Source organism: Cynocephalus volans, chromosome 14, assembly GCF_027409185.1.
Source record: "Cynocephalus volans isolate mCynVol1 chromosome 14, mCynVol1.pri, whole genome shotgun sequence".
In the NCBI taxonomy this organism is placed as follows: Eukaryota; Metazoa; Chordata; class Mammalia; order Dermoptera; family Cynocephalidae; genus Cynocephalus; species Cynocephalus volans.
In genome coordinates this window covers 2087856-2112152 of record NC_084473.1, presented here as the reverse complement: position 1 = coordinate 2112152, position 24297 = coordinate 2087856, and the positions used below count along the sequence as shown (strand labels likewise).

At 45.0% G+C, this 24297-nt stretch overlaps 1 protein-coding gene across 1 annotated transcript in view; it reads right to left on the bottom strand.

Annotated features, from left to right (window-relative positions):
- SNTG2 (syntrophin gamma 2) overlaps positions 1-24297 on the bottom strand; it is a 264787-nt gene that overhangs the window by 182414 nt on the left and 58076 nt on the right. Inside the window, exon 7 of the mRNA XM_063078807.1 lies at positions 5736-5823. Coding sequence (XP_062934877.1) covers positions 5736-5823 — 88 coding nt within the window. The remainder of the gene's footprint in view (positions 1-5735; positions 5824-24297) is intronic.

Below are 24297 nucleotides of genomic sequence, written 5' to 3'. Positions count from 1 at the left end.
CCTCATGGTGTGAATTCACCAGAGGAGGATTTGCCTGACTTTATGGAGAGATTATGACCACTGTGTTTAAATTTTTATGGAGGCTAATATTTTAACACTTTAAGATGACAAAGAACCAAATAAAAGGACAAGAGGGACTTATGGACTTCCTGGGCTCAGCATCGCTACCAATGACAGTAAGTGTGCGGACACTGGGCTCACACGTTCTGAGCTCCAGGTTTTGGTGGATCCCGTCCTCATTTTGTGCTCTGTGCACCTGCAAGGAAATGCCGACCTAAGTGCTCAGCTGAGCATGTGGAGGCAGACCAGCAAGAGCTAGCAAAGCTCCACACAGGACGTCAGTCATGTCTCAGTGAAGGCCACCAGGTCGCAGGCAGCTGACCACCACACCATGGATGGAAGTCATGGTGCATCTCCTGTGTGGCGGCTCCCAGCCCCAGGGTGGAGACCCCTTCCCCTGCAGCTGCCTTGTCCTCAGATGGAAATGACACTTCAGCACCGTGGGGCTCGCTGGTTAAAACCTTCAGCAGCGGGCACTTCCTCTCTCTGATGCTGGTATGGAAATGTTGCTGTCACTATTGTTTTAATTCTGCTGTTTCAGTAACATCGTGAATGCTGGCCTGGAAATCTTGCCATCTCACTGTCCCCATGGATGTCACCTTGCCCATGAGTGAAGTTAGCAAAGCCACTAAGATGCATGTTCTCAGTGTCCTCATGCCCAGCTCTGGGTCCCCACCAGGCACCTTCATAAAATAACCTTTTTTTCCATCTGGCATGCAGACATGCCCAGGACAGACGTGCAGGGAAGTAGGTGGGAAGAGTGTAGACACAGTATGATGCTGGAGATGGAACACTGAATATGTGTGCCACGCTGAACATGTGCGATGACATGAGAGCCACCCTTCATTCAACACACACTGTCACGGGCCTTTTACTTTGTGCTGAAGGAATCACTGTGAACCCTAGCAAAGCCTGATGTTCACACGGTCTTAAAATACAAGGAAGCATTTTTTTCATGCACCTGTTGCCACTTGTGCATCTTCCTTTGAAAAGTGTTCATTCATCTCCTTTGACCATTTTTTAAATGGATTGTTTGTTTTACTGTATAGTTGTCTGAGTTCTTTGTATATTCTGGATATTAATCCCTTAACATCTCTAGTCATCAGATAAATGCAAATCAAAACCACACTCAGTTAGACTGGCTATTGTTCAAAAGGCTGACAATAACAAATGCTGGTGAGGATGCTGGGAAAGAGGAACCTTCTCCACTGTTAGGGGGGGCTGTAAATTGATGCAGCCATTATGGAAAACAGTACAGAGGTTCCTCAAACAACTATAGATAGAACTACCATATGGTCCAGCAATCTCACTACTGGGTATATGTCCAAAGGAATGGAAATCATCATGTCGAAGAGATACCTGCACTCCTATGTTCATTGCAGCTCCGTTTACAAATAGAAAAAATATGGAACCAACCGAAATGTCCACGACAGATGAATGGATAAGGAAAATGTGGTACATATACATGATAGAATACTACTCAGCCATAAAAAAAAGAATGAAATACGGCTATTTGCAGCAACATGGATGAATCTGGGGAAAATTATGTTAAGTGAAATAAGTCAGACAAAGAAACAGAAATACCACATGTTCTCACTTATAACTGGGTGCTACAGAGGGAGGGAGGGAGGGAGGGAGGGAGGAAGAGAAAGAAAGAAAGAAAGAAAGAAAGAAAGAAAGAAAGAAAGAAAGAAAGAAAGAAAGAAAGAAAGAAGGAAGGAAGGAAGGAAGGAAGGAAGGAAGGAAGGAAGGAAGGAAGGAAGGAAGGAAGGAAGGAAGGAAGGAAGGAAGGAAGGAAGGAAGGAAGGAAGGAAGGAAGGAAAGAAACAAAGAAACAAAGAAACAAAGAAAGAAAAGACCACAGCAATATGTTGAACTTTCAGAAGGAGAGGACAGACCTAAGGATACTAGAGTTGGGGGGGATGAGGTTTGGGGAGTGATAGGTCAGGCAAAGGGCATAAAGAAATATCATGATTTGTAAGGATGAATATGCTAATAATAAATTTTTAAAAATTAAATTAAAAAAATACAAGGGACTGGAAGGAGACACCCAGCCACATCATAGGATAAACTTCTTACCACCACCTTTCTTAAGACAATTTTTCTGAAAATTAAAAGATAATTGAGAGACAACAGCCATTCCTTAGTCCGTCTTCATTGTTAAAGTGTTAAGTCCACAAATAATGGGGTCAAAGTTTCTATTTCCACGTCTTTAGTCTAATCTCTACGTTGCACCCTAACCTCGGGACCCTTCCTTCCCCTCCACCAGTCAAACCTCTCAGACGAGCTCCTGGCTCCACTCACTGGGCTCTGAGAATTTATGGGATTGGTCACGAAGAGGAAACTATCAGGGGAATTGAAATTATACTTGGAAAACCCAAAACAAATGTGCTATTGCTCTCTCCTTACTTAATTTTCTTTTTAATTGTAGCACAGTTGATTGTACACATCTGTGGGCTACAGAGTTGACTGTCAATACCTGTGTGCAATATGTGATGCTCAAATCAGGATAATTAGTATATTCAACAATATACAATGTCATTGTTTTTGTGTCTTCTCTTTTTCAATCTATGTTATTTTTTTTTCTTTTCTTCACAACTCTCTGCGATGTCTCACTTTCATCCTTTTTGGCCCTGCAAGGTCACCCCTGCTACAGAATCCTCCGACACTAGCACTGCCCCTCCCTGAGCCCTCCGGCACCCCTGTGTGAACTCACTGCTCAGGTGTGTGTATCCTGACGTCTAACCCAGGAACGTGGAGTTTCCCCGTTGCTCTGAGAAATTTCCAGTGCCTTTACCACAACTGCTTTCCTTCTAGATTCCCAGCAAAGCTTCTCAAAATCCCATGGGATGTTCCGCAGTGCTGTGTGATACTTCTTTCCCTTGGAACTTGTGGCCTGATTCTGCCATTGTCCATGGTCTGGCACTTTGGGAGTCCTCAGCTTTCTGGACACCCAACCTCGATGTTCCTCATTCTTGACCCCCCAGAAGCCTGCGGTCCTCTCTATCGACTGCCCCTTCATTCCATCGAGCAGAGGGACTGGCCTTTCATTACTGGCAGCGCATGTGGGGAATCAAGCAGATGTATTTTACAGCAAGGGAGGAATATCAATTTTTCAAAAAACAGTAAATATCAGTTATCCTGTTCTGGTCTGATGGGAAAACATGGAATTGATGAAACCAATTTGCTGGGGGTCCTTGAGCAAGATGAAACAGAAGGAGGACAAAGCGTCTAATGACCCTCGTTATCAAGTGAGAAGCCTGAGGTGACATCATCATTCAACAACCGTGCCGGCCCTCAGAACTCTGCCCTGACCACTTGTGGCAGGACAGGAAGGCAGGCGTAGGCCACAGGAGACACTAATAAAGGAGAGACAGAGAAATTCAGGACAGGAAGACTGGTGTAGACCACGGGGGACGCTAATGGAGGAGACACAGGGAAAGTCACGACAGGAAGGCTGGCGTAGAACACGGGGGAGGCTAATGGAGGAGACACAGGGAAAGTCAGGACAGGAAGGCAGGTGTAGACCACGGGGGACGCTAATGGAGGAGACACAGAGAAAGTCAGGACAGGAAGACTGGCGTAGAACACGGGGGAGGCTAATGGAGGAGACACAGAGAAAGTCAGGACAGGAAGGCTGGCATAGACCACGGGGGAGGCTAATGGAGGAGACACAGGGAAAGTCAGGACAGGAAGGCTGGCGTAGAACACGGGGGACGCTAATGGAGGAGACACAGGGAAAGTCAGGACAGGAAGGCTGGCGTAGAACACGGGGGACGCTAATGGAGGAGACACAGGGAAAGTCAGGACAGGAAGGCAGGCGTAGACCATGGGGGAGGCTAATGGAGGAGACACAGAGAAAGTCAGGACAGGAAGACTGGCGTAGAACACGGGGGAGGCTAATGGAGGAGACACAGGGAAATTCAGGACAGGAAGGCAGGTGTAGACCACGGGGGACACTAATGGAGGAGACACAGAGAAAGTCAGGACAGGAAGACTGACGTAGAACACGGGGGACGCTAATGGAGGAGACACAGAGAAAGTCAGGACAGGAAGGCTGGCGTAGACCACGGGGGAGGCTAATGGAGGAGACACAGAGAAAGTCAGGACAGGAAGGCTGGCGTAGACCACGGGGACGCTAATGGAGGAGACACAGGGAAAGTCAGGACAGGAAGGCTGGCGTAGAACACGGGGGACGCTAATGGAGGAGACACAGGGAAAGTCAGGACAGGAAGGCTGGCGTAGACCACGGGGACGCTAATGGAGGAGACACAGAGAAAGTCAGGACAGGAAGGCTGGCTTAGACCACGGGGGAGGCTAATGGAGGAGACACAGGGAAAGTCAGGACAGGAAGGCTGGTGTAGACCACGGGGGAGGCTAATGGAGGAGACACAGAGAAAGTCAGGACAGGAAGGCAGGCGTAGACCACTGGGGACGCTAATGGAGCAGACACAGAGAAAGTCAGGAAAGGAAGGCTGGTGTGACCACTGGGGACGCTAATGGAGCAGACACAGAGAAAGTCAGGAAAGGAAGACTGACGTAGAACACGGGGGACGCTAATGGAGGAGACACAGAGAAAGTCAGGACAGGAAGGCTGGCGTAGACCACTGGGGACGCTAATGGAGGAGACACAGGGAAAGTCAGGACAGGAAGGCTGGCGTAGACCACGGGGGACGCTAATGGAGGAGACACAGGGAAAGTCAGGACAGGAAGGCTGGCGTAGACCACGGGGGACGCTAATGGAGGAGACACAGAGAAAGTCAGGACAGGAAGGCAGGCGTAGACCACGGGGGACGCTAATGGAGGAGACACAGAGAAAGTAAACAAGCAGACAGGGATGCAAGAGGAAGGGAGCCATCCTGTCACGTAAGAGAACGGATGGAAGAAAGGAAGGAAACCTGTCCAGATGAGAACGGGGCACTGACAACCACTAGGCAGACGTTCGCATTTCTGTATTGGACTCGACGGTGTTTGAGTCTCCAGAAGTGCATTAGCTCCTGGGGAGCTGGGACGATGACTTGGAGACCCTTTTGGTTACCAGGGATAGCACCCACAGGGACAGAGCCCAGGATCCACCTGCTAAATCAAAAGAATAACGATAACTTCATAACTTCCATAAAAACATGACAGCTGAAGAGAATAAGTAAAGGTCACAATAACTATTTTTATTAAAACATTTTTCTAGATTTGGGATTTATCACTTCCATACTGGATCGCAATTTATTTTCATTACAGGGTTACAAGCTCTGCATCAAAATATGGAAGCCACTTAGTATAGGATAGATTTACCATCATTTTAATTTTTTGCATTAAAGATTTCCCAGGTCAACATACATATTTTAAATATAAACTTTGTTTGCGTATGTGTTCATGTGTGTGTACAGGTAAATACAACCCCAGTGAGTTCACTTAAAGGAAGAAACATATACTTAATTAATTGACAGTGGCAGTCTGATGACAGTCCCTCTCAGAAAAGTCTGTGTATGTGTTAAAATGCAGATGGCCCTAGGCATAATCAACACTATAGTGCCTACAGTGCCTATCTGTATCTGTCTTCTCTCTGAATGTATGCCCAGGAAGTGATTTACGCTCCTACCCATGTCTAGCATTTAAATAAATGACGTGGCAGGGGAGAGAATTCTCCTGTACCCTTGGATTTCCTCCCTCCCGCTTACCTAATGGGAGCTTCAGGAATGACGGTGCTTCTCTGAGGTACTCGACAGTGATGGTGACTTCATCACCAGCATTTCTCAAAAGGTGCACCTGTCGACGTGACAAAAAACAGCTACATTACCAAAACTACCAGAGACAGAATTAAAAAATAAAATCCCTGCATACTTTTGAAACACTGATAACTTTGTAGGCTTAAACTAGGATAATGAAAACACAGCTATAACCTCCAAAAGTGCATACTCCTGTACTTTATCTGCATACGTGTGTGTATGCACCAGTGGAAGTCTGTCATTCACCACCCACAAGACAGGCTCTCTGCATACTCTGCACGTAATCTACCAGAAAACAAAATCCCGCGAGAAATCAGTTCATTAGCACCAACAGCTATTTTCAGACATCAGCAAAACATGTGCCCACCGGAATTACCACAACACAACAAACCATAAATATTAATTTCAAGGTTCACGTGACGTGTTAATTCTCAGGAAATCAATGGGCATCACTTGGAAAGGATGTGCACACTTCTCTGCTGGAATCTCAGATCCTCCTCTTGGTTTCAGTCACCCCCCTGGATCCCAGTTTCCTCATTTACAGAATCTGAAGTCAGCTTTTCATGCACAGTATGTTTGTTGCCGTAGTTTCAGCAGATGTAACTGGGACACTGAGTCCAGAATTCACTGCAGCTCTGCTCTGTGTGTGGGCACCATGCTTCCACCATCTGCCTCCCGCTCCACATAGGCCTCGTCACAAGACAGTCATGTGGGCTGTCCCTCCCTCCACACCCGCTGCCACGCCCTAGTACACGAATGACCACCCAAACACCCGAGTTGTCCTGAGAGCCCAATGCCCTTTAATTAAAAAATAAATAAATAAATACATAAAAAACAGCATTACCAGGACAGGAACAGTGTGAGACTCATAAACTCCATGATAGTCACATCCCTAAACAGGCTGCTCTCCTCCTCAGACAAGGAAGCCAGGCTTCCCCCATCTCAGTTTGCTTTAAATTCTTCTTGGAATGAGTCACAGTATACATGTGTGTTTGTCCATGTGTGTGTATGTGTGTGCCTGTGTGTGCATGCATTTGTCCACACACGTACATACTAACCTGCCTATACAACCAAAGCAATTAAACCTATCAATGAATTTTTCAAGCCTTTCTGGAGAAAGAATGGAACTTGGGGCATTAAAACCTCCTACCATGTCTTTATGTTACTCTGTACTTATCCCACACATAAGCTCAGGCTGTCTGGGGGTGACAGGAACATCAGTAAAGAGTGAGGCAAAGTGGCTTGAAAAACTAAAACACTTTTAATTAAAGACTGGGCTGAGCTTCAATGTGTTATTTTTTCAACCCCAAATGTCCACCTTGCCTTAATTTTTTGGACTTAAAAATACACAAATGAGATAAGGGCATCTGCTTCATTACCAATCTTCTTTTTTTATCTAGTTCAAAGTATGCGTGTGGTATATGAAAAAGTATCTGAGTCCTGGCCATCAATGCCATACATTCAGTGAATGACCTGAAAGCTATTTCTACTCCTCAGATCCCTGAGAATGACAGGTGCTGGAAGAGAGACACTGACCCACACCTGGCGTACACAGTAGCACCTTCCCGCCACACGGCAACACATAATTGCTTTTTGCAGCCAATTAAAATCAGTAATTGCGGCCCTTTCCTGGAGGCTCCCACACCTCCAGACTGCATCTCTAATCACAGTGCCCACCTGTTCTGTGCTGACCACAGCAACACAGGATGCTGCTTTCCTACCTCCATCCGCCAGCTGTGCCACCAAACGCTGACAGGTAAGCCAAGTGTATCCATTTTTTAGAAAGGATTCAACTCCTAAATTAATTGTTCCCACACTTCTAAAATGTCACTCAAGGCATTCAATCCAACTGGCGTCCAAGTCAGCTTGGGCAGCCACAATAAATAACCACAGGCTGGGTGGATTAGGAACAGCAGAGATTTATTCTCATAGTTCTTGGAGGCTGGAAGCCCAAGATCAAGGTCAGTCCCTGGCGAGGGCTCCTTCCTGGTTCACAGATGGTCGTCTTCTCACTGTATCCTCACATGGTAGAGAGAGGCTGCTCTGGTGTCTCTTCTTATGGGGACACAATTCTCATCACGAGGACTCTGCTCTCAAGACCTCATCTAACCCCAGTCACTTCCCAAAGGCTTTATCTCCGAATACCATCACACAGGGGTTTGAGGCTTCCACAAATGAATCTGCAGGGACACAATCCTGCAGCCCATAACACAGGACTGGTGACTCGCCCAAGGCAAGGCTTTGTGACACCAGTGCAGTCCCTGCATGGAGTCTCACAAGCTAGACCTGCTCAGGGAGGACTCCCAGCAGAGTGCAGGAGGACACTTCATGAGGTTGTGCATGTGGACACAGTGCGGTGTTAAAAGTTTTAATGGAGAATAAAATACACTGAACAGTTTAGCATCTGACATAATTCTAAATATGCAATGAAAAACTCTGTCTCTTCCACCTGTCAGACCCCCCGTGTGACATCTCAGAGACAACCGTTGCTAGGACCCCTCCCTGTCTGTCCAGAAACAGCGTGTGCATTTTTACGAGGATGTCTTCTCTGAAAGAACAATTTGTTTGTAACTGTCAGAATTTACAACTTCTGTGAGTTCTGACTCAGCGGCCATATGTGCAGGTGCTTTGGCACATGGGAACGAAGAGGTCTGCACAGGGATGTTTGATTCGCTGTATGGAATATTCACCCCATTTGTTTACCACATTTTCACTTAAATGGACTATGTCTGATGAATTGCTCTCTTTACCTAAAACATGCATCTTGCAGCTTATCCCATGTCATTCAAGTATTTCTAGCTCGTTTTCACAGATGCATACTGTCCCATTTTATGAAAGTTCCATAAGCCAATTAGTCCTTGAATTTCTTTTTTTTCTTTTTTTTAACAGTTGAATTAATAAAATATGTTTTAATAATTTTATTTTGGTTAAATCAAGCATCATAAACTCCATCAGTTTATGAAGCCATTTTAACAATCTCTCTCTTATGAATATCATATGCTTGTGACATAGACTTACAGAATATCACTCTCAAAAGATACCTTTCCTTGCAGCAATTACAAATGGCCTTGCAATAGTCCTTGAATTTCAAATCTTTGTTATAAGCCCTTCCTTTTCAATCTTAATCTCATTTATATTTTCACTAATATTTCTCATTAGCCTTTTCAGAGGCTTCTGTATGTTGTATTATTACAAAAATAAACTTGGGATAAACTTTTGTTATTATTAATTTCTCTTCAATTACTTTTGCTGTGTGTTTTCTCTTTGATTATTTCGCACTGTTATCTTTGTTATTTCCTTCTTTTTTTTAAATAGGTGACTCTGTTTCTTTTTCTCCAAATTCTTGAGGTGAAAAAATGGTTCTATTTTCCTTTCTTCCTTTCTTGTTTTCTAATAAATGCATTTAAAAACTACTAATCTTCCCCTAGACCCCAATTAGTTGTTTTTCATGTATTTTGTTGTGAAGTCTTTTAATATTTATTACTCAGGGTTCTCCAGAGAGACAGGACCAGTAGGATATTTATATAAATATATGACAGGGAACTTATTAGGGGAATTGGCTGAGAAGTCCCACAACAGCCGTCTGCAAACTGGATGCCTGTAGCGTGGCTCAGTCCAAGTCACGAAGTCTCAGAACCAGGGAAGACGATGGTGTGATTCTCAGTCCAAGGACAAAGGCCTGAGAGCTGGAGCTGCCGCTGGTGTGAGTGCTGGAATCCAACACTGGGGGTCTGGAGCTCTGACGTCCACAGACAGGAGAGAAAACCGTACCCCAGACCAGTGCAAATGGAGAGACTTGCCTTTTCCTCTGTTTTTGTTCTTTCCAGGCCCCCAGGGGACTGGATGGTTCCCACCCATTTAGAGAGTGGGTCTTTCCCACCGGGTCCACCCAGGTCCACATGCTAATCTTGCTGGAAACACCCTCACAAGCACATCCGAAACAAGGCTTTGTCCGATTTCCAGGTAGTCCTTAATTTAGTCAAGTTGACACCTGAAACTATCCATCACAAGTGTTTTTTATGTTAGTATTTTGTATTTTTTTCCTGTAGCTTTTCTTTTTACACATGTAGAGCAATTTTTATACTTTCCAGAGATGTGGAATTTTTTAAGAGCAATTATGCTTTTGTTTAATGGATGTAATCTGTGCCGTGCATCTGCCAGCTTCCTTTGTGGCCTAAACAATTGTTGTGAATGTTCCACACGTTCTTCAAAGAATGTGAGTTTTGTGCTGGACAAATGTGCACAGAAACACACACACATACACTCACAGTCATACACAACTCACACATACACACACACTCACACAACTCTCAGCCATATATACATTCACTCACATGCTCGCACACAAACTCACACATACACACACTCACAGATATACTCACACACATATTCACACATACACTCATGCTCACACACATACACACACTCACACATATACTCACACACATATTCACACATACACTCATGCTCACACACACACACACATATTCACACATACACACTCACACATACAAACACATGTATACATACATACACTCACATGCTCACACACATACATGCCCACACACATATCTACACATACATACACTCACTCACATGTAGATACACACAGATGCACTCACACATATGTACACATTCACACACACACACACATACTGACACATACGTACACTCACACACTCACACATACACACATGCACACACACGTACATACACAAAGATACACTCTCATGTACACTCTCACATGCACACAGACACACATTACCGTGACCTGTCCATTCCTTGACAGTCTTGTTGTCCTTCTGCCTTCATAACACTTCCATGGTCTTACACTGGACATCTGCAATTGTCTGGTTTTTAAATTAAGCATTTAACCACCATTTCTGTCTTCCAGTTTGCTCCTGGCAGTTCCCCTGCATGCACAGGTCTTTGACCCAGTTGGGACTTACCCGCTGACGAGAGCAGCTCTCTCTCACCGTCACCACACGGCAGTCTGACTGCCCTCTGTCCAGGGTGAATTCCAGACGTGTCACTGCAGCCCTCACCACACACACCTTTGTCCTCTCACCCTCTGGCTCTGCTGCCCCTGTCCAGCAAAATCCCAGCTGTGGGTCAGTGTAACCACCTGAAATAACCCACTTCTGCCTGCTTACAGTTGTCTCTAGAAAGGCATAATTTGGAAATAGGCACCGATCTTTTATTAAATTGTCATTTATATTCTTCTTTCTTTCTTGGTGTTTTTCCTTTACAGAAGCTGAGCACAGAAGTGGGGCACTGAGAGATGATGCTAACCACACAAACCCCTTTTCAACCTGCTCCTCCCGTTAGAAACAGAGAGAAAGGCTGGTGTGTACAGTCGTCCTCTCTTTCCCAACTATGTATCAGAGGTACAGTTAGAATTGCTTTAAATTAATTAACCTCTCATTTAAATGAACTTGCTTGAGTAAACGGAAGGTTTAGTTCATGAATAGTCCCTTAAATTTAGTTTTAAAAACCACGACACTTAGAACAAAGAAAATATTTTATTGTAAATGGTTAAAGTATCTTTACTGACTGCCACCATCAGCAGCAAGTTATTTAAGAAAACAAGTCGCAGTTTACACCACGGGGCGCTCTGAGCCTTGCATCAACGTGTTACCTGCCATGAGCTCCTGCTGCACCTGCACTGCTGGGAGGGCCGTGGAACGGGCAGCGCCCACGCATGCTGACCCGCAAACAACCATGAAACTCCAGCTATGTACATACAGCTGTGGGAGTTCCAGAGAAAACTGCTGAAGGCAATTGTCTCTCCTTTTTTAAGTGACACATGAGATATCTGACTCTAACTTTAGCGTCCTTCAAAACCTCTCTGAGTGTCGCAGCACCGAGCTCTCATTGCCCATGGGTTCAGCTTCTGGCATAAGCTTGTGGCATCATTCACGCCATGTGCTACCAGCCTGAGTGTGAACAGAGATGTTCCAAAAGCAGAAAAGTTGTTACCTGAGCAGAGGCAAAACTGCGCTGTAGCTCTCCACAGAACATGACATCTCATCTCATTTCCACTTAAACACACTACATTAATAACAAACAGAACTGTGTCTATTAAACTTATTAACATTTTTCTGTTTTGTTTTGTTCTGTTTTTTTCTTACTGCCAGTATTCCGTCAACACTTATACCCAGTATCTGTATTCACATGGAACCTACTGGTGGCACTGAGATAATACATCAGACCCAGACTTTAATAAATGCATCTCCGTGAAAATCCTCACTCTTGCCTGGCGTATATTTTATAAATATTTTATAAATCGTTAACTTTCCAACATTAATCCACATGCTCAACCTCTTATCTAAATTGACCTCTCAGAAAGCTTCTTCTGAACATTGCAGTCCTATAAGGGACAGCCCTCAGACCCCTCCCTCTATGGACACCCTCTCCGTGCACAGGCACGTCCAATCTCCAGGCTCTCAAAACCACACAGACACTCACAATCCTCCTTTATATCTGCAGCCCACGCTTCCCATCTCAAAACTTGCCACCTCAATGGAATCCTTTTCTCAGTCCTAAATGTGGAGTCATCTGGACGCCTCTCTCATACTCGGTCCAAGAGCAGGTCCTCCTGCTCCAGTGGAGGGAGAGGGTGCAGGCTGGTCACCGGTCTCCACGCGCTCCGCATTGTCAGAGCAACACACCCAACGTAGGCTGGAATTGACACTGGAGTGTGTGCACGTGGACTCCAGACGCTTTGAGCTCAGCCGTCTCATCTGCATGTACCTTGAAATTTCTATCCTTTCATTACTAACATTTGGCCTCACTGTTTTAAGCATTTCTCTGGTGAATGGCATATGCTTGTGTGAGTGTATGTGTTGGCAGGAAGGGCAGTGAGGTTCTGAGTCAATAGAAGAGCCCTATTTTTTAATATGGAGAATTAATCTAATGTACATTATGTTGAGATACCTTAATTTATTCGGTCTGACGCTGCGTTAGACACCCATTGGTGTTTGGCCAGAAATTCAGCAGCCTGCAGAGGAATGCAGTGGCGAGCTGCTGACGTGGTGGCCCTGCAGGTGCTCTTAGCTTGCTCTCTCTGTCTTTACCCTTTTGGTGTTTGTTTCATACAATCTGTGTGATCTGTGCTGCCCTTGCTCTCTCAAACCTGCATGTCACGGCATCTTTCAAAATATGCACATGACTTTATGTTTTATGTCGTTAACCTGCTAACTTTAATCCAAACACTCAATCTCATCAGACCTCTCAGACAGAAACCTGCGTGTTTGGCATCACACTCCATCCATCCCCCCAAAATGAAGAAAAGGCTGCATTTACGGCCACACCGTCTGGCAAGAAGGGGTCCCACGCCTTGTGGCACCTTCTCACCTGCCGGTGGTGACAGGCTGTGGCCGACCCGTCAGGTACGTCCTCAGTGCTAGGCAGTGTGCCCACCCTCACCATCGAGAGCATCCTGTGGGCTCCATGAGATGCTGCATCTGCCTGGATTCTCTGAAACTTGTAAGATTTCCTGTTTTATCGCTCATATAAGTTAGTCTTTTATGTTAGTTATTGTGAGTGATTTCTGCCAGAACTGAGCTAATGCCTTTTTGCATTTCACAGCTGGCTCCTGAAAGTCTGCTTTGTTTGATCTTAAATCCAGGCCTCTACCTAAAGGCGACATCTGTCCCCGCATGCCTCAGTCCCTGTTTTAGTAGCTGCCAACGCCATGTTACTGGTCGCAGGCTCTGCACCCCACTTGCTTTACTGTGACTTTTGTTTGACGTTAAGAAAACATATTCATCTTTGATCATGTCCACTGAGCTGCAGCTACAGTTGTCAGCATCAAGCGTGCCTCACTCCCCAGCGTGCATTCCCCGCTCTGTGTGGTTACTGTCCTCCTGCCCGTGGAGAGATGACGAGTAAAACACGAACAGGCATCGCCAGGGAAAAGCAAAACGCCCACCTCTTCATTCATAATTGCAAGCTCTCAAGCAGCTCTCAACACTTCAGATGTTCCCAGTTTCACATTCTTTACACTTAGACAAGTGAATTTATGTTTTCCTCTCAGTGGCCCCTTGCACTGCCACTGTTCTTCAGTGGGAGATGACCTTGCTAGTGCTTTCTTCACGTTTTCATCTCTATTCCTAGTCTTGTTATATTTTGTTTATAGCTCAAAGAAGCAGATGCTCTTCATATGCCATTCAGACAAAGACAATGCAGTTTTTAAAATGCTTCACAAATTGTAAAATAACCATCCTACAACAGTATGTCATATTTTATTATCAGCTGTAACGGCTAGTTTCTGTGTCCTCTGGCGGGCACTGCCCAGTTATTCCATCAAAGGCTGTCTAGGTGTTTCTGTGAAGGTATTTCATAGTTGTGGCTAACATCTACAATCAGTCACCCCAAAATAAAGCAGATCACCCTAGATAATGAGGGTGGGTTCTAAGTTAATCAGTTAAAGCTTTGAGATAAAAAATACCCCGTGGTTTCCCCGAGGAAGAAGAAATCCCAGATTCCCCCAGGGGTTTTCAGCTGAGGTCCTGGACTGCAGATATTTTACACACACACCCATGCATACTTCATGCATGCATACATACATAGGCGCGCGCATGCACACACACACACACGCACACCTGCACACACGCGCACATCCAGTGTGTCTCCCACCAACTCTGTTTCTCTGGTACAACCATAACCATGCATCAGCTATCGTTAAATAATATTTTCAATAATACAAGAGGATGAGGCATGATGTGAACAAAAGGTTTGTTGCTCCACCCTCCACCTGTACACAGTACATGAGCGGAAGCCGCAAGAGAGTACCCGGCCTGTAACTACCTCAGCCGGACTCAGACAACCATACGATTGGTAGAAGAACACGGAAGATCCCTAATATAAGTCCCTTATAAACCCAGATATGGGATTTGTTCATGTGGGCACTACACATGAAGTGCAAAACATTCCATTACGTGGTTAGCAAATAAGGGCAACTGGTTACATTTGTGTATTTAAGATCTGAACAATTATTCTATAGATATATTTAAGAGTTTAGTATATTGGATATATTAAAGTAGAAATAACCTAGAATTGATAAAAATTTGTTTTCAGTTCTTAGTTCTGATGCGTAATAGCTTTCTTATGCTCCTAAAAACTCAAATGATACCCCATAAACGGGCTAGGCACCTGCTCCCAGATTGTCATGAGATTAGATGAAAGAACGTGTGTGCAAGGGCCTTGCAGGGTGTGCGTGGCTGCACTTGTCTTGTGCACAGTCATCCGGGGAATAAAGCAACAAAGTAGTGCAAAGTACAACACAGACAAGCAAGAGGAGAGTGGGGGTCTGGGAAGGAGTAGGGATTGGAGCAGCCTGAAGAAGAATTTAGGGTTTTGTTTGTTTGTTTGTTTTAACCTAAGTGTTGACAGAAAAGCATGTGCTGGTCCCTAGAATAGATCAGCTCACAGAGGGCGCAATCCAGGAGCAAATCTTGACGGTGCGTCCTCCCTCCTCGGTCCAGTGAGAAGCAGGCAGTTTGGTGTGGCTGCAGAAGAAGGAGGCGGGTTTGGGGACCAGATCAAAGAACAACCATCATGAGCCACAGGGTCTTGGCATCTGTTTTCAGAAGGTGGCATTGGGGAAATGAGACCTGGGAAATGTTCGAGTCAAAGATAAGGCGGCAAAACTCTCTGGTGTTTGTTGGCATTGGAGAGCCCTGGAGGCACCCAGGTGGATGTGGGTCTCCTGCATAGGTGACCCCCGGAGCCGAAGGCTGGTGTGGACGGGACTCCACGCAGAGGTCAACGTTCACGTCTTACCCCTGGCCTGAAGACAGAGCTTGTTTCTATGATGTGAAAACAAGTGGAGGGAAACTACCTCTCCAGTTGAAGGCTGGTTTCTTCCAAAATGAAGCACAATTATTGATATTTTCTATTATATTTCATAGAACATACTCCATAATTTTCTAAAGCAAATTAATTAGAGATTTTGATCAAATTCCTCCCTAATTTGACAAATGAAATGAATCAGGCCCAGGAGGTCTGAGTCACTTATCCAAAATCCCAACCCATCGGGGCCAGCGTGGGAGTGAGCATCAGGTCCCTGCCTGTGACGAGCCGGCTCCAGGGAGGGGTCCCCCACGTGGGAAAGGAGCGGCCTCCACTTGCCCAAGCACAGCCGAACGGTGTCACTTCAACCCCGTGTCCTCAGAGGTCTGCTCCTTCCTCTTCTGTTTCTGATTCACAACTAGAAAACTGCTGAATCGTCTCAGGCGTTTAGACTTCAACCCCTCTAACTTGTCATCCTTATACTTTACCATGATATTTATCCCCGACTAGGTCATACTTAAAATTCATTCTGTCTGTAGAGTTAAATAACCCCACATTACGTTCGTTGACTGTTATCTGCTAAATTCTGTAGTGCACATGTCAGTCTCTCAAGCAACAGAAACGCGTTTCTTCACCAGCTCTCGTCTTAGCACCGTTGCAGCTCTACTCAGTCCTTATGCGGCCTACATGGTCATGCCACACTGCAAAGGAAAAGTCGTCACGGTGGACACGTCACCCACCCAGTTAAAGTGTGTTTCTGGAGAGTAACTGAAATGCTGTCCTCTGAAGTGTGCTCGACCCTCCCCCTGAAGTGGGGCCAGAAAGGCCAGCTGCTGGGTGGCAGCTTCTGAATGGGCTTCTTGTACATGCTGCTCACTCGCAAGTGGCAGGAGATGGAAAGTAAGATGCTCATCAGTGTCCCTGCAGACACTTACAGGCAGGCAGGGGGGACAGACGTGCTTGTTAGGACATCAGAAAAATGAAAATGGACATCGCGCAGATCACTTCCGGCTCCTATCACACTGAATATCATCTCAAAATAGTCCTCGAAACCTCCAGATACCTGCTGTTAAATGTGATTTACTGTTTATTAAGAGGTTCATGATTACGAAATCTTTTTCAAAAGATTCCTACATTGGTGAATGCAATTTTAATAATGGAGAAATGTCAAATAAAAAGTCAAGAGTAAACTTTATCATCTGTGTAGGGTGGGCACGAATAATTCTGCCGTCTGAACCTAGGAAAGGCACGTTGTATAGATTTCCCAAACCACTGGTGCTCAGAATCTCAGGAGCGCAGATTTCTGTGGGTGCAAGGACGTCACAGTGGTTGGACCACTGGCTCGTCCAACCCCCTTACTTTCTAGATTAACAGGTGGAGGTCTTGAGAATTTTGTATTTGCTCATGGACAGGACACGTGGCCAGGCTCTGAACAGAGTTTTAATCTTCCGATACTGTTCTGGGCTTCTTTTCATTTGTGTTCATTCATTTAGAGTAACTGTCCTTATTTCTAATCCTGTTCATATCCCTTCCCCAACTTTATATGTCTTCCCTCACACAATGCAAAACAATTAGCTCAACCACGAGGCCATTCCCAGAACTACCTCCACATGGCCACGTTGCTAAATCCTCCCCCTCCTTGTCCTTAAGCCTCACTGCTCCCCACGTACACACATACAGAACTCCACACATGTACACACAACTGCGCATGCATACACGTCTACACATGCACACACAACTGCACATGCATTCACAACTACACACACATATACAACCATGCACATGCACACACAACTACACATGCATTCACAACTACACACATGCACACACAACTGCACACACATACACATCTACACACACGTACACATCTATGCACATGCACAAACAACTGTGTATGCATACATGTCTACACATGCACACGTACACATCTGCACACACAACTACACACATGCACACACAACTGTGCATGAATACACGTCTACACATGCACACGTACACATCTGCACACAAAACTACACACATACACACACAACTGCACATGCATACATGTCTACGCAGGCACACACAACTGCACATGCATTCACAACTATGCACATGCACACACAACTACACACACATACACAACTATGCACATGCACACGCAACTGCACATGCATTCACAACTACACATGCAGTCACAACTATGCACATGCACATACACCTCTACACATGCACACACAACTGCACATGCATTCACAACTACACACACATATACAACCATGCACATGCACACACAACTACACATGCATTCACAACTACACACATGCACACACAACTGCACACACATACACATCTACACACACGTACACATCTATGCACATGCACAAACAACTGTGCATGCATACATGTCTACACATGCACACGTACACATCTGCACACACAACTACACACATGCACACACAACTGTGCATGAATACACGTCTACACATGCACATGTACACATCTGCACACACAACTACACACATGCACACACAACTGCACATGCATACATGTCTACACTGGCACACACAACTGCACATGCATTCACAACTATGCACATGCACACAGAACTACACACACATACACAACTATGCACATGCATACACAACTGCACATGCATTCACAACTACACATGCAGTCACAACTATGCACATGCACACACAACTGCACATGCATACACAGCTACACACATGCACACACACTATGAACATGCACACACAGCTATGCATGCATACACATCTACATGTGTGACAAGAACGTATGTTTTAATTTCAATTTAATCACTAACAGGCCCAGTGACCCCTAAAGTATAAACCATGGGACTCGTCATTGACTTTCCTTTCAAGACTCATGTGACAAGACCCTTTTTAAATACCTTCCAGATTTCCATGGGGAATGATTTTTGAATATTAGGGAACACTCCTTGGAGCCCGATAACAGTCATCGTCTGGCATTAGTAGGGAAAGGAGCAATGCCCAGAGGCTCCGTGGAGATGGTGCCCCTGCAGCGTGGTGACCACTGGGGAGAGAATGCCCCTGCGGAGGGTGTCGGCAGGGCAGGAATTCCCCTGCTTCCCTCTGAGGCGCTTCCTCCTTCCTTGCCCTCCCCTCCCCTTCTCTCCACACTTGCTTTGCTTTATTTCATTGCTTCACTCTCGACAGCACACCACGCGTGGAACCAGCTATAGAGAATGTCCAGGGGATTTCGACAGAGCTGCTACTGCTCCGCACGTGTGCTCCGGTCCCTGCCCAGCCCACAGTGCACCTTGCCTTAGGTTGCTTTTCCTCAATATCCTTTAACTCACCTGTAGTTAGGACTATAAGAAGGGGACGACACCGTCAGTATGAAGGGCTTGACAGCATGCCTTTCACTGCTTTTGTTTACCCATGTGCTTAGCTCAACATGAAAATCATGCTGGACGCAGCACAGGATCCCAGCTGCATTCTGCAGTCCTAGGTGGGGTTTTTATCATGTGGATAACACAATCACGCAGGCCCAGGCTCCTCCTCCCACTGTCCCCATGAATATAAACATGTCTCCTGGCCCCTCTTCATCCCCAAATCCTCATGTGTGATATGAGGGGTTGGACCGAGAAGAGAATCACTAAGTCCATTCCATGTTTCATGATTTTAAACATTTTCATTCCAGAATAAGGGATGGCACAATTTTCTCTGTGCTCACTAATTTCATTGTCATGGGAGCCCTGCTTGAGCGAGGACTTGCTCCTGGAACTCATCTTCAACTAGCTGACACTATCCCATCCACAGAAAAGAGAGGAAAGAGGGAAGCAAATGCACACAACCAGTTCATTTGTTTTTGCACCCCACACACACACTTAAAATGAGGTTACAATTTTACTTCCTTTGAATGTACATTTAAATTATATGAATTTGTCAACTAATTGAATCTCTCCTTTCAACATCACAATCAGGCCTATATTACCTTCCTTTGCCTCTGAAAATTTCACATTTTAAAAATATGATGAAGAATTATTAGTAGGGATGTTTTTAGGATGACATTTATGAAGATGGTAATTATGTTCACATGGTACCATCATATCTGAGTAAGACAAGATTTCTGTATACATGAGTTCCCCATCCTCAGATTCAACCAACCACAGATCAAAAATATTCTTAAAACAATAAAAAAATCTACTGTTTTTTTTAAAAAATAACAACACAACAATAAAAATAATACAAACACAAAAAACAAAATAGTCACAACTATTTACATACATTTACAGTGTGTTAGGTCTTATGAATATTCTAGAGATGATCTAATTATACGAGAGGACATGGGTAGATTATATGTAAATACTACAGCATTTCATACAAGGAACTTGAGCAAATGAGGATGCTGGTATCTGCAGTGGGTCCTGGAGCCAGTCCCCCCACAGATACTAGGGGACGACTGTATTTATCTTTCGTGTTAACTTCACTACTTTGACCATCTAGAATTTCCTTCCCTGTCTTCTGTCATGGATATCATTCCTTGCAAATTTCTTGGTGACTCTTACACTCTGTGCTTGAAATCCCAGCATTGTGGGAAAAACACTGTGCATCATCATATACAGAAAACTTGTCATAATGCTGTTCAAACACGGTTTTAAAAGTCGCATTCTGACTCAGGCTGGAACAATCCTGACTTGTAGGGATGTTTATCTTCTAGCAAAGAACTTTTTGATTAGGAATCATCTCAGGGGGAATTAAGAATTTACTGAGAGGAAACACAGGAATGGTTCTGGGTCCTTGCAGACAGCTGGGTTTGAGTGTTGATTGTGTCACAAGATAACGTAGCATCAGGAACATCACTTACATTATGTAATTAACTGACCATTGACAAAGGGTCTACAAAGAATGACGTGTATGTCACAGGAAGACAGAATCACAGAAGCGGGTCCACTGGAAGGTCTTACTCAGGCTAATGATGCATGAAAGGTGTTTTTAACCACAAGGAAGTATAGGAGCACAGTTGTGCTTTATCAAGGACACAGCAGAAACCTGGTCCAGGAAGACTGTGCTGATGGACACAGTAGCTCACAAGGCTCCACAAAATGGCTGTTCTGGCCGTAGTGACCACTCTCTGTCTCCTAAAGTTTATTAATACGCTTCTATTTCTTTATGTTATCTGAAGAACTAGGTCTGGGCATCACAGACTGAAGACCCCGCCAGTCCCCTTTGGAACACACACGTACACAGGTACACACACACACACACACACATGCAGATACACACAGGTACAGACACACACACACACATGCAGATACACACGGGTACAGACACACACACACACACACAGATGCCTATGCATACACACAGACGCATACACACACAAAAAAACACATGTATACACATACACTCACCCATGGACACACACACAGATGACAGATGCGCATGCACGCACAGGGACACACACACATAAACATACAACACACATGTACACACACGTTCATATATACACATACATGTGTGCACACTCATAGAAACAATTTAATTAAACATATTAGGTCAGTGACTTTTTCTTGTGCAGAGACAATGTCCAGTTTTCCCGAGTGTCTTACTCGATCGTATTTTTAAGCACTTTTTATTTTTAGAGAAGCTTTAGGCCTGCAGCAAAGTTGAGCAGAAACTATAGAGATCCCCCATATACCTCCTCCTCTCACATGTACACAACCTCCCCCACATCAATGCCCTACACCAAAGTGGTGCACTTGTTACAATTGATGAACCTACATTGACATGTCATTGTCGCAAAAATTCCATAGTTTACATTGGGGTTCACTGCTGGTGTTTTACATTCTATGGGTTTAGACATATGTATGATGACATGTACCCACCATTGTGGTATCATACAGAGCAGTTTCACAACCCGAAAAATCCTGTGTCCAGCTGTTCATACCCCCCCCCAACTCCTGCATCCACTGGTCTTTTCACTGTCTCCCTAGTGCTGCCTGTTCCAGAGTGTCACATACTGGGAATTGTATAGTCTTTTCACATTGGCTTCTTTGTATTGATTTTCTGTTTTTAGTCATTGATTACTTAGATGATTTTTATTATTTCTTTTCTTCTGTTTACTCCAGATTTAATTCACTCTTCTAGTTTCCTAAGGTGGGAACTTACATAATAGTTTTAGATATTTATTTTTTCTGATACATGCATTCAATGCTGTAAACCTCTCTTCAGGTGCTGCTGTCACTGCATCCCACACATTTTGGTAAGTTGTGTTTTTATTTTCTCTTAGCTCACAATATTTTTAAACTTCTCTTGTGATTTATTTTATCTCTGTGTTATTTAGAAGTGTATGGTTTAATCTCCAAATACTTCAGAACATTCCAGCATCTCTGTTACTGATTTCCAGTTTAAGTCCACTGTGGTCTGAGAGAAGAAATTGCATACTCCTTACTATCTTAATTTTCCTAGTTTGGGTTTTATGGCTCAGAATGTGGTCTATCTTGGTGCATCTTCCACAGTAGCTTGCAAAGAGTGTGTGTTCTGCTGTCTCTGGGTGAAGTGGTCTATGGATGTCCGTCAGATCCACGTCATTGATGGTGCTGTTGGACTCAACTATGTCCTTCCTGATTTCCTGACTGCTAGATATGTCTATTTCTTATCAATTCTACTTTTATTTTTGTGCTGGATTGCCTGTTAGCAACTCAAGAACCCTTCATTTTCCTTCTATAAGTGAACAGAGATAGCAGGTACTATGTTTCCCCAAATCCTTTGCCATACATGTCAGGGTTAGTGTTTGCTGAGAGAAAATCATGCAAGATTTGGAAGTTGAAGAGAAGAGTCTGACAGTATCTGAAGTCAGATGAGAGGACTGTTGGGTGGACAGATCCATATAGGGGCTGCCAGCATGCCTGAGGACCATGGCTTCACCACTGCACACTGCGGGTCCCCGTGTTTCCTGAAAGCTGAAGCAAATTTCTGGCTTGTCCTTAAGATCCATTTCTGAATATTGATTTTGATGGCAGATACCTGATCTTTGCATCCAACAATCCCAACGTGCTGAAAACCTCTTACTCCCATTTTAAACTGTCATGCCTGGAAACTCCTGATCAAATCTTAACAGATGGAGTTTAGATGTTGGAACAGAGTAGGTGAGCTGCTTATGATGCACTGGAGAACTTGCAGATAGAAAAGGACAAATCTCAGGATTAATAATTCCACTTAAAGCCATGGGAGGAGAACTAGAGAGCTTCTTATGTCTTGTGAATGCCTAACTCAATGTCTGATATTTCAGGTGGCTGAATAATTGGATCTGTGGCCTCAGGGGGTCTCACATTTTACAGTCTTGGCTTAATTGGCAAAGAGAAGCAGGGAGCAGATTCCAGAGCAGCCATAGACCTTGCATTTTCAAATCCTACTGACTCCCCTTTCCCTTCCTTTCCTGTCTGTGGCTAATTTCCCCTTTCCTGAGTATCCTGAATAATGTCTTCTGGGGCAATAACCTGGCAGGAAATACTGATTGTCCTCAAGATCCACCCCCACCTCATCCCATTATTTCCAGTCTCTCAAGTTGCTTCTAATCTTGGTTTAGAGTCTGACTCCAGAAGAGGTATCCACGCACATGAAAAGTACTGCAGCGCAGTGGCTCTGTGGCAGCAGAAACCTGCGGCTGAGTGTGAGCGTGTGTGTGGTGGCTGTGAAATCTTCTGCTGGACTGGGCCAGATTTACAGATATGGTGCAATGACCAGAGATTCTGAATTCAGTTTGTTAGTTCCAGCAGTTGAGAGGGATTCCAGTGGTTTCCTTGGCTGGTTGATGGAAATCAGGACTCACGGTGGCCACATTACATGGGGTGAGTTGCCTGAATGCCCTTGGTGTGCCGTCCTAGAAGGAGCTCGCAGGGTCGTGGAAGCAGGTGCCTGGCTCCCCCTCTGCCTGGCTGAACCTGCACCTGCTCCTCCAGGTGGTCCAGAGGATGCCTTTGACACCAAGATGGGACAAGCCAGGGTAAGGAGAGCATCAGCACCTGGACAGACTACTGTACAGCTTCCTGTTGGCCAGGGATGGTGCTGGGCTATGCTGCCACTGGACCCGAGCAGACCATTGGACCCTGGAAAGCCCCACCCAGGCAGTGGCCTCATCCACCACACATGGCAGTTTGGTTCCTTTCACGGGCAGCAGGGCCGATGGTCTGACCATGGCTCATTGATCCTGGAGAATTGACATGGATGGGGAATACATCACAGTCATAATCGATCTGTATTAGTGAAAACTCTCCAGGCCAGGTGGACAGAGATGGGACTTGCTATCACAGCATAGAGTCCTTGACTCTCAGGCCATTTCAAGAACAGTCAGTTCACAGACCTGCAGCCCCTTGAATGGATGGGGTCCAAGTCTGATTGAGGTAGAACTGCCAAACCTCTTACTGCAAATTTTCCTGTTAACCTCTGAGAGGACCCAGGACACTTTACCAGTGACTGTGCATCCTGAGAACAATGCCCTCTATGCCCACCAATTGGATCCTGGTCTTGAGGTGGGTCAGGTGGCAGTTGCTCTGCCTGACACCCACCCCATGTTCGCCCAGTGGCCCGAGCACACCCTGTGGTTATTTTTCCCTCTTCTGAATAGAGTAGAATAGAAATATTCGCTAACTGGTGCTGTCTCCTGCAGGTCTACTGATCCATGGGTTCAGGCCTCTCATGGTGAGAAGGGAAAGTGGGCACCCTTGAAATGGCTTCTCCCTCAAAAAATA